The sequence below is a fragment of the Sus scrofa genome, chromosome 7 (assembly GCF_054392235.1).
Source record: "Sus scrofa isolate SSC_HxYL_T2T_F1_AM1 chromosome 7, Sscrofa_HxYL_maternal_Yorkshire_Landrace_v2.0, whole genome shotgun sequence".
Taxonomy (NCBI): Eukaryota; Metazoa; Chordata; class Mammalia; order Artiodactyla; family Suidae; genus Sus; species Sus scrofa.
The window spans coordinates 61,782,796-61,797,400 of NC_139389.1; the positions used below are offsets into that span (position 1 = coordinate 61,782,796).

General features: G+C 46.5%; 1 protein-coding gene across 13 annotated transcripts in view; it reads left to right on the top strand.

The window, feature by feature from the left end:
• The window catches only part of CRTC3 (CREB regulated transcription coactivator 3), a 109,579-nt gene that overhangs the window by 50,107 nt on the left and 44,867 nt on the right, over nucleotides 1–14,605 (top strand). For all 13 annotated transcript variants that reach the window (XR_014810399.1, XR_014810400.1, XR_014810401.1 and 10 more), the window contains exon 3: nucleotides 13,767–13,886. Coding sequence is in view for 4 of the 13 variants with exons in the window: in XM_021098911.2 (XP_020954570.1) it covers nucleotides 13,767–13,886 (120 nt within the window). In the remaining 9 variants the exon portion in view is untranslated. The remainder of the gene's footprint in view (nucleotides 1–13,766; nucleotides 13,887–14,605) is intronic.

The window sequence follows — 14,605 nt, forward strand, 5'->3', positions numbered from 1 at the left end:
GCTGTGGGGGATGCTGTTCCCAGATTCAAAACACAGAGACAGAGACAGAGCTGGTGTGGGAGGAAAGTGACAAATTTGGTTCTGAGATGCTGAGTTTGAAATGCCTCAGGCCGTCCTCCTAGAGGAGTTGTCCTATGGGGTTTTTTTTGGGGGGGGGCAGGCGGGGGTGCTGTACCTGAGGCATATGGAGGTTGCCAGGCTAGGGCTTGAATTGGAGCTGCAGCTGCCAGCCACAGCAACGCAGGATCCAAGCCGTATCTGCAACCTACACCACAGCTCACGGCAAAGCCGGATCCTTAACCCACTGAGTGGAGCCAGGGATCAAACCCTCATCTTCATGGATTGCAGTCGGGTTCATTACTGCTGAGCCACAACAGTAACTCCAGTCCTATGGGATGTTGAACTCCAAGTCTAAAGCTTTGGTAAGAGGTCTGTGCTGTATGACGGAGCCCCGAAGAAGCCCAGCACTTAAAGGATGGTCAGAAAGTTCAGGGGCCGGCATGGAAGACTGGAAAGAAATACCCAGAGTGGCAGGAGGAAGACGGGAGAGCATGGAGTCGTAGAAGCCAGGAGAGGAACGTTTTCAAAAGAGAAGAAATAGCCAAGAATTTGAGATGCTTCTAAGAGGTCAAGTAACTTAAGAGCTGAAAAAATCCAGTTGGATTTAGTAACAAGGGAAGTCCATGGTTATTGTGGGGGAGAGAAATTTCACTGGAGTGAAGGAGAAGAGGGCTGGGGGTGGGGGACACTGAGAGTTGAGGTGGTGGTTGAGGCGACTCCTTCATCAAGAAGCTTGGCTGTGAAGAGGAGAAGGGACCCAGAAGAATGGAGCCTCAGGCTATATTTCAAACCCCACCCACACCCTCACACAGGATAAGCCTGGCTGTGGTTAGAGATGAGAGGGAGCCAGTGGAGGGGAAGAGGGTTGTGATCCCAGGCTTCGAGGACCTGAGATGGATACAAGGGCTTAGAGAAGGTGGCCAGCATCAGCTGTCTGGAAGGGAGTAATCCAGTTATCAACTCGGTGTATGTTCTCTGACGGTTTCTACTTTTACTTTGGTTGAGTTTTCCAATATTTTTATTTGGCTGTTTTACTTTTTCTTTTTAGGGCCGCACCTGCAGCATATGGAAGTTCCCAGGCTAGAGGTCAAATCGGAGCTGCCACTGCTGGCCTATGCCACAGTCACAGCAGTGCCAGATCTGAGCAGCGCAAGTGAAGCCAGGGTTTGAACCTGCATCAGGTGACACAGGCTGAGGGCTCAGTCCTACAAGACTGCCCCCCTCCGCACTTCAGACACCCATCACAAGTCTAGGTCCCCAGGTTACCTACAACTCTGTCCAACGTGGCTACAAATCAGAGATGCCCATGAACTCCTCTTCCTTTGGAGTCAATTAATATGATAGAACTGCTCACAGAACCCAGGGAATGACTTACTTATCTTTACCAGTTGATTAGAAAAGAGTATGATCAAGGAGTTCCCGATGTGGCATAATAGTGTTGATGGTATCTCTGCAGTGCCAGGATGCAGGTTCGATCCCCAGCCCAGCACGGTGGGTTAAAGAGCTGTGGCGTAGGTTGCAACCGTGGCTCAGATCCGATGCCTGGCCCAGGAACTCCATATGCCACAGGGGGCCAAAAAAGAAAGAAAGAAGCACAAGAATAGGATAAAGGATACAGATGAACATCCAGATGTAAGAGGTACAGAGAGCCAGGCCTGTGGGAAGGGCACAGCTTCCATGCCCTCCAGAGCACACCACTCCCTTCTCAGCTCCGTGTGTTCACCCACCCAAGCGTTCTCCAGACCCTGTCCTTTGGGGGTTTTATGGAGGTTTCGTTCCATAAACACGGATGATTAAATCATTGGCCACTGGCGATTAATTCAACTTCGGGTCCCTCTCCCCTCCATGGTGGCGCCGATGGGGGCTCTGAAAGTTGCAACCCTCTCATCACAGGGTTGGTCCTCCTGACATCCAGGCCCTACCCTTAGGTGTGTTCCAGAAGTCACCTAATTACCAGAGACACCTTTGCTGCTCTCTCTCTTAGGAAATTTCAAAGGCTTTAGAAGCTTTGTACCAGAAATGGGGAGGAAGACCAGATATACTCTTATTAAAAATCACAGGGGAAGTTCCCGTCATGGCTCAATGGTTAACGAACTCAACCAGTATCCACGAGAGCACGGGTTTGATCCCTGGCCTCACTCAGTGGGTTAAGGATCCAGCATTGCCGTGAGCTGCAGCACGAAAATGACGCTGGAGTCCTGAGTTGCTGTGGCTCTGGTGGAGGCCGGTGGTTTCAGCTCCAATTGGACCCCTAGCCTGGGAACCTCCATATGCCACAGGCACAGCCCTAAAAAGACAAAAGAATTTTTTAAAAAAATCACAAGACCACAACTATAAGCTGGCTTCTAGGGCAGGGAAAGGAGATGGGGGCAGTCGTTATCCTGACACAGGCAGAAGTCTCACACTGGTTTTCCCCTTCCCAGCTGTGGCACATCCCAGGGACACTTAACCCTATGACTTTTCGTTCTCTCCATTACCATAAATAATTTCCAGAAATGCCAAAATTTTTCAAAAAACATCAATGCTTTTCCCAAGAATAAACAAGTTGAACTACACAGAAAGTGAAAAAAATATTTTTAGCATTTTTCAGTATGTTTCTTGGTGGCTTTAGAGGAACTATCCGAATTATTGCATTAATCTGCATCACACTGGAAACGTTTTACTTTTAATCTCTAGGTTTATATTCCATGCTGATTGCCCTCCTCCACTCTAGAGCAGCAGATGAAATATAGTCACCTCGAAACTTGGAAATCCCAAATTCCCTACTGATAACTTTCCATATCCATTTTTCAGTGCACCAGGTAATGTAGTTCTTTAGGGCTGTGTTAATGGCGCCTAATCTGAGTCAGCCGAACCTTATCTTTGGGGCAATTGAGGAAGCCGATTGGTCCCTGTTTCTTTTTCTGGGTTCTCCCTGGTAGGAACCCATCCAGGGAGCTGACAGGGCTTCAGATCTTTAGCTTTATCAGCTGTATCACCTGCTGCTCGGCAGCTCCCAGGGCCCTTTTGGGCAGGGCTCTGGGGTCAAAATAGGACACCCCTCCCCACTCCCTCTTCCTGGAAGTGAGGCCACCTGAGCTTGTACAGGCAGGCTTACCTCCCCAGCCACAGGCTGGAGCTGGAGAAGGGCCTACCTTCCTCGTAGGTAGCCCCGCTCTTGGGAAGCAAGAAACAGTAGGTAGCACATTCCCCCATCCGAAGGAATGGCCGGGTTCAGGATAGCAGCTCTCACCAGCTCATGTCTGAATGTTTTTTTTTTCCTCTCTCCCCTGTCTGTAGGCAGGGAGAGTGGGGCACTTGCAGATGAGAAGAAAAGCCTTCCTCCGCAGGACCCCTGCCAGTTTTTTTTTTTTTTCGGGGGGAGGGGTTGTCTTTTTATGGCCGCATGTGTGGCATATGGAAGATCCCAGGCTAAGGGTCGAATTGGAGCTGCAGCTACCAGCCTATACCACAGCCACAGCAACACCAGATCTGAGCTGCATCTGTGACCTACACCACAGCTCACGGCAATGCCAGATCCTTAACCTACTGAGTGAGGCCAGGGATTGAACCTGCATCCTCATGGATACAAGTCAGATTCGTTTCCGCCGAGCCACGAAGGGAACTCCCAGCCCTGCCAGTTTTTATGTTAGATGACAAAAGGAATGAATGCCAGACCAACTTAACTCAGAGGCTCCGAACAAGCAGTCAGGCTCATTTGCTGTTTTAACTCAAGTTGAACGGAGAATCTGGTCCCACATTCCAGTCCTTCCACTTTTGGTAGCTTGGTTCCTCATGGAGAAGGAGGAATTTTTAGAAACCTCTCATGTGGGCAGATTTCCCCCAAGAGATCCCCCCAAGGACAGTGCACAGCTCAGCCTCAGGGAAAACATACCGGAAGCAGAGCTGTATGAAAAAGGAGTGGCCTGCCTGGGAAAGTCATGGGTTCCCATCTCCCCCGGTGGGGGGTGGGGGGGTCCAGCAGAGGCTGGATGGCCACGGACTGGTTGACTAGAAGGGCATAACTAACTCTTGTGACTGACTGCAGGAGTCCAGCAGGAACAGGACACTGTGTGCCCCTCTTCATGAGCACGTGGTCAGATGAGGAAGAGGACCCAAGGCTCTTTTAAATCAAAAACAGGATGTACATTTTGCTTTTGTTTTTTTAAAACTCAATATGCTTTATTTGGAATTGCCATGTGCTGTTATATCTAACTCAGTATTCCATATTATTTGGTTTCCTCTAGAAACATTTTCTTTTATAATTCTTTTCTAGTTCCTTTGTGGAAGTATATACTTGTTTTGTCCTTTTAAAGTCATGCAAAAAAAAATTTCAGTAATAATTTTTGTAGACCATATGGTAAACCACTTAGCTTTCATCTCTCTCTCTCTCTTTTTTTTCTTTTTTGAATATCTATAGACGTTATGGGAGGTTAAAGCACCCTTAATTTATTATAGTGTCACAATTTTAATTTTTAAAATTAAACCTTTTACTTGAAAATTTAAATTACCCCAAAGAGAGAATAGAATAATAAGACTCCCTTATACCCATCACCAGTTTTAGTAATATTTTCCCATTTTATTGAGATATGATTGACACCTAACATTGTATTAGTTTAAGCATATGTATCAGTGTGTATGTATGATTTGCTATATGTATATACTGAAAAATGGTTACTACAATAAGCATAGGTAACATCCATCACCACAGTTACAGATTTTTTTTTTTTTGCGCTGTTGATAAGAACTTTGAGAGAGTTCCCGTCGTGGCGCAGTGGTTAACGAATCCGACTAGGAACCATGAGGTTGCGGGTTCGATCCCTGCCCTTGCTCAGTGGGTTAAGGATCCGGCGTTGCCGTGAGCTGTGGTGTAGGTTGCAGACGTGGCTCGGATCCCGTGTTGCTGTGGCTCTGGCGTAGGCCGGTGGCTACAGCTCCGATTAGACCCCTAGCCTGGGAAACCTCCATATACCGTGGGAGCGGCCCAAGAAATAGCAAAAAAAGACAAAAAAAAAAAAAAAAAAAAAAGAATTTTGAAGATCTACTCTCATAGCAACTTTCAAATATATAATATGATATTAGCTCTAATTTCCGTGCTGGACATTATATCCCAGAATTTGTTTCTCTTAAAACTTCAGGTTTGTACCTTTTGACCACCTTCATCCATTTCCCTCAGTAATTTTCAATACTTTGTCAGTTTTGTTTATCATCCCCCCCCTTTTTTTTATTCCAAATTACAGATCTCTTTTACACTCAGTGTAGTGCCTTGCCAGGTCTAATGGCAGTGGTATATCTGGCGTGGTTTGGGGCACGGCGAGACTGAAGGGAGGGGGGAGAAGGAGGTCCCTGCCAGGATGGGACTATTCCTCACCTCCATCTCCTGTGGTAGGAGAGGCAGTTGAGGGGGTGAAGCCAGGCTCAGGTGCTTTGACTCCTTTCCTGCTGGACCTAAAGTACCTACCTACCCCACTGACCTCTGAAGACACTGTCGGCCTTACTCTACTGGCCAGTTGCTTTCCTGTTCAGCCTACCTCCAGGCCAGGCTCCTGCTGCCCTGCCCTATCACTGCTCAGGTCTTAGCTTTTACAACAAACTAATTCCTCCCCTCCATAGTTCCTTTCCATCATTCTGTCATCACATAAGAATCCAATCAGGAGTTCCCAGTGTGGCTCAGTGGAAATGAATCTGACCAGCATCCATGAGGATGCAGGTTTGATCACCGGCCTCGCTCAGTGGGATAAGCACTGCCGTGAGCTATGGTGTAGGTCGCAGGTGTGGCTCGAATCTGGCGTTGCTGTGGCTGCGGTATAAGCTGGCAACTGTAGCTCCGATTCGACCCCTAGTCTGGGAACCTCCATATGCCTCAGGTACGGCCCTAAAAAGCCCCCCCCCCCCAAAAGAGCCAATCAGCTTCTTCTAGAAAAAAATCAGTGGACAGAACCCAATTTACCCAGAACTAATTTCTCAAGCTGTGATCATATTAGCAGCTGAAAGGGAGCTACACTCAACAGAAGGCCTGTCTTTCCACCAGACATTGCACGAGGCAGGAAGGTGGGGCTGGGAGTGGACAGTTTCGAACCTCTCCCTCTGTGTGGGCTTGTGTGGCATTTCCATTTTATAAGGTAGAATTAAAATGCTTCTTTTAACCCCAAGGAAATGAATTAATAGCCTCTTCTTTGTCATGGGCAGGTCTTCCTGACTCCCACCCTTCAACCCGGGACCCAAAGGAGCTGTAGCTGGAATGGTCTCCAGTTGGGCTCCCAATAGAGGCACGGTTGTCCCTTTGTTAGACTTACCCTGCGGTACAAGAGGAGACCCATCACATCTTCCATTAACTGTAGCCTGATATAAATCAAAAGCCTGCAAGCTCAAAGAATCTGCCTTACTTGCTGCCCTTGTAACTCTCCACTCTTCCCTCCAGAGAAATTTCCTCGGCACCAGGGGCCAGTCTTTCACACATTTACCAGGAACGACAGAAGAGCTAAGCAGCATTCTGGGCAGGCTGGAGGTCCTGCAGAGCAAAATAGTGAGTGCAAGTGTGACCTCAGGGCTCAGCATTAAGTCACCGTGTTTCCCCCCAGTCTCCTATCCCACCTAAGCTTTCCTGGGGAGCAAGGAAACAGATGGGAGCTCAGATATATAGAGAAATTGAGAATGATTGAGGTAGCATTTTAATTCTGTAGGAGGAAGCATGGGATGGTCAATAATAAATAGGCTTGGGACTTACAGCTAACCTTTTATGAAATAGGAAGTTAGCCACCTGCCCCAACGAGGCTACTGGATTCAATATCAAGTTGGAGGCATTGCCGTAAGCTGTGGTGTAGGTTGCAGATGTGGCTCGAATCTGCAGATATGGCTTGAATCACAGCCACAGCAACGCCAGATCCAAGCCATGTCTGCTGTTTATACCAGAAGATAGCCAGATACCTCAGCAGGGTTGCTATGCTTTAGTTGAATCTGGGGTCTTCAGTAGATTTATGAGAACATAATAAAATTTTATCTGCAAAGTTTCCGGAGAAATCTTTTTAACTTTTTTTCTGAATATGTCAGCAGAAGTCCACTTACAATCTCAGAAATAACTGGTTTCATGTGGGCCACCTAGCAGAGGAAGAAAATGGCGAGGTGAAGAGAACTCGCAAAGACACTCGGTAGAACTTTTTACGATGTAAGAACATACTTGGGCTTTTTATTAGCATTTAGAAATCTATATTTCACCTTGAGGGAATTTGCAAATTGCATTTCTCCCGCTTTTAACAGCATTGTATAGAAATACATGCGCATAAGCTAGAATTGGTTTTGCTGCAATTAAAAAAGTGTGGCTTGGTCATTCATGTATAAAGAACACACTATAGCATATTGCACCTCGAATAATGATAATCTTCTTTGAGTTGGCAGCAAACAACTTCCCAGTTCTCAGACCTCAGCTCATTTGATGACTAAACATGGGCTTCGTAGGAATCTGCTTGCGGCTCATTAGTCATGTGAGAAAGATTTGGGGTTTCTAATTAACCACAGACTTAATGACATGCCAGCCATGTGGTCTGTCTGCCAGAAGAATCAATGCAAACGTGGGTCACATTGATAGATTGATAGTGCCTACTCAGAGGAAGGGGTCTTCCTCCCCAGGACAGGTAAGAAGTCCAGTGCCCGCCACGTTCAGCCATTCACCCCAGGCTGTAGCTTTCAGAGGTGATGGGAAGTAGCAGTCGATGGTGTTGCATGTAAAGATACGTGCCTGGGGTCTCAGTCCTCTGAGAATGTGCTCCCCTCTGCCCTGGGCCTGGAAATCCACAGGGCGGCTGCTGCTGCTGCTTTTTTTTTTTTTTTTTTTTTTTTTTTAGGGCCGTACCCACAGCAAATGGAAATTCCCAGGCTAGGGGTCAAATGAGAGTTGCAGCTGCTAGCCTACACCACAGCCCCAGCAACACCAGATCTGAGCCACGTCTGCAACCCACACCATAGCCCACGGCAATGCCGGATCCTTAACCCACTGATCAAGGCCAGGGATCGAACCCGCATCCTCATGTATACTAGTCGGGTTTGTTACTGCTGAGCCATGACAGGAGCTCCCCACAGTGCTGCTTCTTTTGTGTTTCATCTCAGAAAGAGTTCTTCTATCAGCATTAGCCGTGTCACTGCCACCGCAGTACCTACAAACCTGTAACCAGTTTGCGATCTACGTAGAGATACTTTCAGAAACAGTCAGGGCGTTCCTGTCGTGGCGAAGCGGAAATGAATCCGACTAGGAACCATGAGGTTGCGGGTTCGATCTCTGGCCTCGTTCAGTGGGTTAAGGATCCACCGTTGCTGTCAGCTGTGGTGTAGGTCACAGACTCGGCTTGGATCTGACATTGCCCTGGCTGTGGCGTAGGTCTGTAGCAACAGCTCTGATTTCACCCCTAGCCTGGGAACCTCCATATGCCGGGGTGCAACCCTAAAAAAGACAAAAAGACAAAAACAAAAACAAAAAAACCCAGGAACAGTCAGGAGTGTGCAGTTTGGCAAAGTGGGGAGAGTCTGAGCCCAGGGCTATCTGCAAATGGGCAGATGGGTGCCTAGTGGAGATCGGGGTGCTTGGAGATTACTGTGGGAGGCTCTGAATGCTGCAGGAGACCCTAACAGCGATGCCAGTCCTGCTGTCCACAGAACGGCTCTGCAGAGTGGCCTCACCTTTAATAAGGTGCTTCCCAGTGTCCTGCCACCTGGACGTCCATCCTCCTTCTGATGCCCAAGGTAGCAGTGTATTGGTCTGCTTGGGCCTCCCTAACAGAATACCACAGACTGGGTGCTTTAAACAACAGAAATTTATTTTCTCATAGTGCTGGAGGCTGGAAAATTTAAAGTCGAGGTGTTGGTTGTGTTGGTTTCTATTGCGGACTCTTCCTGGCTTTGCAGATGGTGCCTGCCTGCTGTGTCCTCACACGGCCTCTCATCTGTGTGCGTGTCTTCCTGGTGTCTCTTCCTCTTCTTATAAGGACACCAGTCCTATTGGATGAGAGCCTACCTTGTGACCTCATTCAACCTTAATGACTTCCTTGAAGGCCCCATCTCTAAATACAATCACACCGGGGGTTAGGGCTTTAACCTATGAATTTGGGGGGGCACAATTAAGTCCGTAACACCCAGTATCCTTGGGACAAGGTGGCTTTCACAGACATAATCTAATTTTGTTTTCTCAACAAGCCTGTAAGGAAGTTATCAAGTCATCATTTCCACTTGACAGATAAAGAAGATGAAGTAACTTTTTTTTTTTTAATTTGCTTTTTAGGGCTGCACCTGTGGCATATGGAAGTAACTTGTTAGTAAGTGGAGGATTCTCAACTGAGACTGTTTCTTTGATCCAAATAACGTGTTTTTTTAAACTGCATCATGGAGTGTGGGCCTTACAAGCATTAAAAATGAGATATTGTACACTTACTGAATTCCTAACTACAAGGATTACATGAAATATGGAAGATTATTTACAAAATGCAAAGATTGCTTATGAAAATATTAAGCTCAGAAAGCAGATCACAAAAATATATGTGCTGTTGGTACAATCATGTAAAAACTATGGCTAAAACTTGAAAAGAAACAGAAAAAATGAAGTGCTTGGCCCTTAGGGTTGCAGGGTTATATTTCTTTTTTGTAAGAAAGTTGGCTTAAGAAGTACATTTTTACTTAAATTTTTCTGTAGTTCCTGCCATGTCTCAGCAGTAACGAACCCAACTAGTATCCATGAGGATGTGGGTTCAATCCCCGGCCCCGCTCAGTGGGTTAAGGATCCGGTGTTGCCATGAGCTGTGGTGTAGGTTGCAGACATGGCTTGAATCTGGTGTTGCTGTGGCTATAGCCTAGGCTGGCAGCTGCAGCTCCGATTCGCCATCTAGCCTGGGAACTTCCATATAACCAAAAAAAAAAAAAAAAAAAAAATTTCTTTTTCAGCCACACTGGGAAATGGAATATGGAATTTTTGATATGTGGATATTTCCAGGCCAGGGATCAAATCCAAGCTGCAGCTTCAACCTACACCACAGCTGCGGCAACATCAGATCCTTAACCCATTGTGTTGGGTTGGGAATTGAACCCATGCTGCCTCAGAGACAACACCAGGTTCTTAACCCCCTGCACCAAAGCAGGAACTCCATGAAATAAATTTTTAAGTAACAGAATTTTAGCTCTTAGCAGGGAAGAGATTGGAAGTTGGTGGAAACAGGAGAATCACATGTCTATCCCTAGCTTTTCAGGATCCAGAGTCTTAGGCTGTCTACCAAATGCCCTAGTGTTTAACAGACTCCACTGTGAAGCCTGCTTCCATCCCAGCTTCCCCAACTGAACCGCTCTAACTGTTTTGATGAGCAGGACAGCTCCCTGTGAACGGAAAAGGCTAAAGCCAAATAGTTTGGAAGAATATCAGCTACTGCAGAGGCAGAGAAGTGATGTTTATGTTGCAAGGAGGAAGAGAAGAAAATATCAAATTGAAGCAGAGGTGATCCCCTGAACTGAGACCAAGTAGTAATACGGGATCTGCGCCAGGAGGGGTTAAGGGAAAAGAGGCGAGTATAAATAGAAAACACAGGGAGTTCCCTTCATGGCTCAGTGGTTAACAAACCTGACTAGGATCCACGAGGGTGCGGGTTCGATCCCTGGCCTCACTCAGTGGGTTGGGGATCCGGCGTTGCTGTGAACCATGGTGTGGGTCACAGACCCCAAGTGGCTCAGATGGTGTGGGTCACAGACCCCAAGTGGCTCAGATCCCAAGTTGCTGTGGCTGTGGCTGGCAGCTGCGGCTCCGATTGGACCCCTGGCCTGGGAACTTCCATATGCCGCAGGTGTGGCCCTAAAAAGCAAGATAGATAGATAGATAGATAGATAGATAGATAGATAGATAGATAGATAGATAGAAAGAAAGAAATGTAGATGGATGGGTAGAAAGAAAGAAAGAAAAGAAAGAAATGTAGATGGATGGAAAGAAAGAAAGAAAGGGAGAAAGAGAAAGAAAAAAAAGGAAAGAGGGAAAAGAAAGAAAGAAAGAAAGAGAAAAAGAAAAAGAAAGAGAATACATGTGCGGTAGGAAGCCTGGAAGACATTCCAAGAGCTTTCCACTTTTTGGAACCCCTTCTAAAGGCCCTCAGCCCCCACCGCTGAGGGCTGGCCTCTGGGAGCCAGTTTGGGGAGCAGTTGTGCTCTGACTGCAAGATAAATATGTTGTGTTTTCAAGTACCTTTAACATGATCGTGATTACATTACCAGAGAGTTCTCCCTTTTCTTTTGACCTGGAACAAAGTCATCCGGCTCTAAAAACTTATGGCTACTGTGTAAATAAGTTCTGGCCAAGTGTGCTGTGGGCGTTCACCCCCTTAATTAACAGAGGTGCTTCAGTGCATCCCTCCCGAGAATGCTGTGCCCTGTTGTCCGAGGTCAACAGCCAGCTCCCCAGTCACAAGGGATGGTTTTCTTCCAGACCAGAGGTCGTTCCTCACTGAGATAAGATGTCTTTATTTTAGGAGTTAATAGATTTAGAGTATAGAGTTAGAACTGTGTGACTTAATTAGCCCAGATGTTTTATCAGCCCACTCAGGAGAAATAGAAGCAATCTCCCAAATCTAATAAGGGAAAACCTGTGTGTTTAACAATGAAAAATTAGCGACTGCTTCTTAGCTAAAACACACTCCCCTATAAAGACCTACTCGTCATAGGATCCTTTTCATAGTAAGTTGGCTGTTTGGCATATGATTCAATATATGTGCAAGAAAATCCATTTTCATATATTTCACATCTTGGCATAATATTGTATACACCTTGCCCTGTTACGTGAGATGTAATGGTCTAGCCTCGTATTTGCTTTTTGCCAATTAAAAAGGTTGCCTTGTATGATGCCAAACTCAAAAGTGTAAAGGATGGGGAGTTCCCATCATGGCTCAGTGGAAACTAGCATCCATGAGGACGCAGGTTCCATCCCTGGCCTCGCTCAGTGGGTTAAGGATCCAGCATTGCTGTGAGCTGTGGTGTAGGTCGCAGACACAGCTCGGATCTGGCGTTGCTCTGGCTGTGGCGTAGGCTGGCAGCTATAGCTCCAATTGGACCCCTAGTCTGGGGACCTCCATATGTTGCAGGTTCAGTCTTAAAAAAACAAAACAAAACAAAACAAAAGTGAAGAGTGTACTCCAGCCCTCTCTAACAAAAGATTTTGGGTTTACTGACCATGGATTTGTCTTGAGTCTGTTTATATTTTCATTTGTGCCATTTGAGGGAATAATGAGTTGCTTGTTTTCCATTTGTACTGAGGTAAAGTTCTTTTTTCCCTCCTAGACTCAGGGCTCACAAACGTCTAACGTAAGAAGTCCTTAAAGGGATCTGGTGTCCCACTTGCACAGAGCAGCTACTCTCATTGTCACCCGCTATTGCCACGTGGGGATTTGGGACCAGTGTGGTCAGGATGTTCAGATTTTTCACTAGAAGCCCCAAACGTGAATTTTTAAGCATGGTTGGTTCAATCAAAAATTCGAAAAGACGCTGTAGAGTACAAGGAGTCCCCAGTCTGCAGTCTCATTTTATTTCTGGATGCCCCGTCCGTGTTATGCACACGGGACAGTTTGTTCCTGTCCTAACTACACCTCTTACATCTCACGGGCGCCTGCTAGTTCCTGGTATCTGATGTACCAATCCGTAATCTAATTGTGACAACTTTATTTTTAATTTAAAAAATTTTTTTGTCTTTCGTCTTTTTAGGGCTGCACCTGTGGCATATGAGGGTCCCAGGCTAGGGGTCGAATCAGAACTACAGCTGCCGGCCTACACCACAGCCACAGCAACACGGGATCCAAGCTGTATCTGTGACCTACACCACAGCTCACGGCAACGCCTGATCCTCAGCCCATTGAGTGAGGCCTTGGATGGAACCTGCAACCTCATGGTTAATAGTCGGGTTCGTTAACCGCTGAGCCACAGACGGGAACTCCTAATTGTGACAACTTTAAATGTGTCATTCTTTCAGCTTTCATCTTCACTAAAGACTATTTTTATTTATTTATTTATTTATTTTTGTCTTTTTAGGGCCAAATCTGCGGCATATGGAAGTTCCCAGGCTAGGGGTCAAATCGGAGTTAACAGCCAACAGCAACAAAGGATCCGAGCCACATCTGTGACCTACACAGCTCACGGCAACGCCGGATACTTAAGCCACTGAACGAGGCCAGGGATCAAACCCACAACCTCATGGTTCCTAGTTGGGTTCATTCCCCCTGAGCCACACTGGGAACTCCACTAAAGACTATTTTATTTTATTTTTTATTTTTTATTTTTATGTCTTTTTACCTTTTCTAGGGCCGCTTCCGTGGCATATGGAGATTCCCAAGCTAGGGGTCGAATCGGAGCTGTAGCCGCCACCCTACGCCACAGCCACAGCAATGCAGGATCCAAGCTGCGTCTGCAACCTACACCACAGCTCACGGCAACGCCAGATCCTTAACCCACTGAGCAAGGCCAGGGATCGAACCCGCAATCTCATGGTTCCTACTCGGATTCGTTAACCACTGTGCGCCACGACGGGAACTCCACAATCCTATAATTGTGTAGAATCTGCTCCATGTGCTGCATTTTATTTATCTTAACTCAAGGCGCAGTCAGAGACATCAGTAAAATTATAAAGTCGGTCTTTTCATCTGTTGCTCTCATCAGTTGGCTGCTCTTAAGGGTGAGTGGTGATGTCCCAGTCACAGACCACCTCTTCTCCCTTCTCTCCGCAGCCGGCGTTCCACCCAGCTGACAGCGTGCGGGGAACCCGCCACCATGGGCTGGTGGAGAGGCCATCCCGGACCCGCTTCCACCCCCTCCACCGCCGGTCTGGAGACAAGCCAGGACGACAGATATCCTTTTCATTTTCTGAGGAGAGTGCAAGTTTTGCAAGGTTTGAAAGCTTTTCAGGGTTTGTCTTCCCAGCAGTCCCTCTTTGGCCTCACAGATCTTCATTTATCTGATGAACAGAGGCAGGAAAGCTAAGTGAGTTGGAAAACCAGAAACATCTCTGCAACTAAAAATTGGAGGTGTTTACTTTATGAAAGAATCGATAAAGTTCAGTTAAACGAAGTAACTGAACATAATATGTAATTCAGCCCCATCGCAAGCCTTTCTCAGCCTTTTCTTTAGAAATCAGCCAAGTCAGAACTAAACCTGACTTCGAATCAGGTTAGACAGAGTTAATGTATCCAGCTAAAACAGACATACGGACAGGTGCTTTATTTTTTATTTCTGTTGAGCCCCTGACCTGCTGCTAGAACGTACAGAAGAAATTCTACATAATTTTCTATGGAGTTTCAAACTCAATAAATGACAACTGAAATGGAAAGCTGGTATTTAGGAAAATTCTCATGTAATGATACAACAAATCCTATGCTGTTAAGTAGGAATAAAGAAAATGGGGAGTTCCCTTCGTGGTTCAGCAGTAACGAATCTGACTGGCATCCATGAGGACACAGGTTCCATCCCTGGCCTTGCTCAGTGGGTTAAGGATCCAGCATTGCTGTGAGCTGTGGTGTAGGTTGCAGACACAGCTTGAATCTGGTATTCCTTTGGCTGTGGCGTAGGC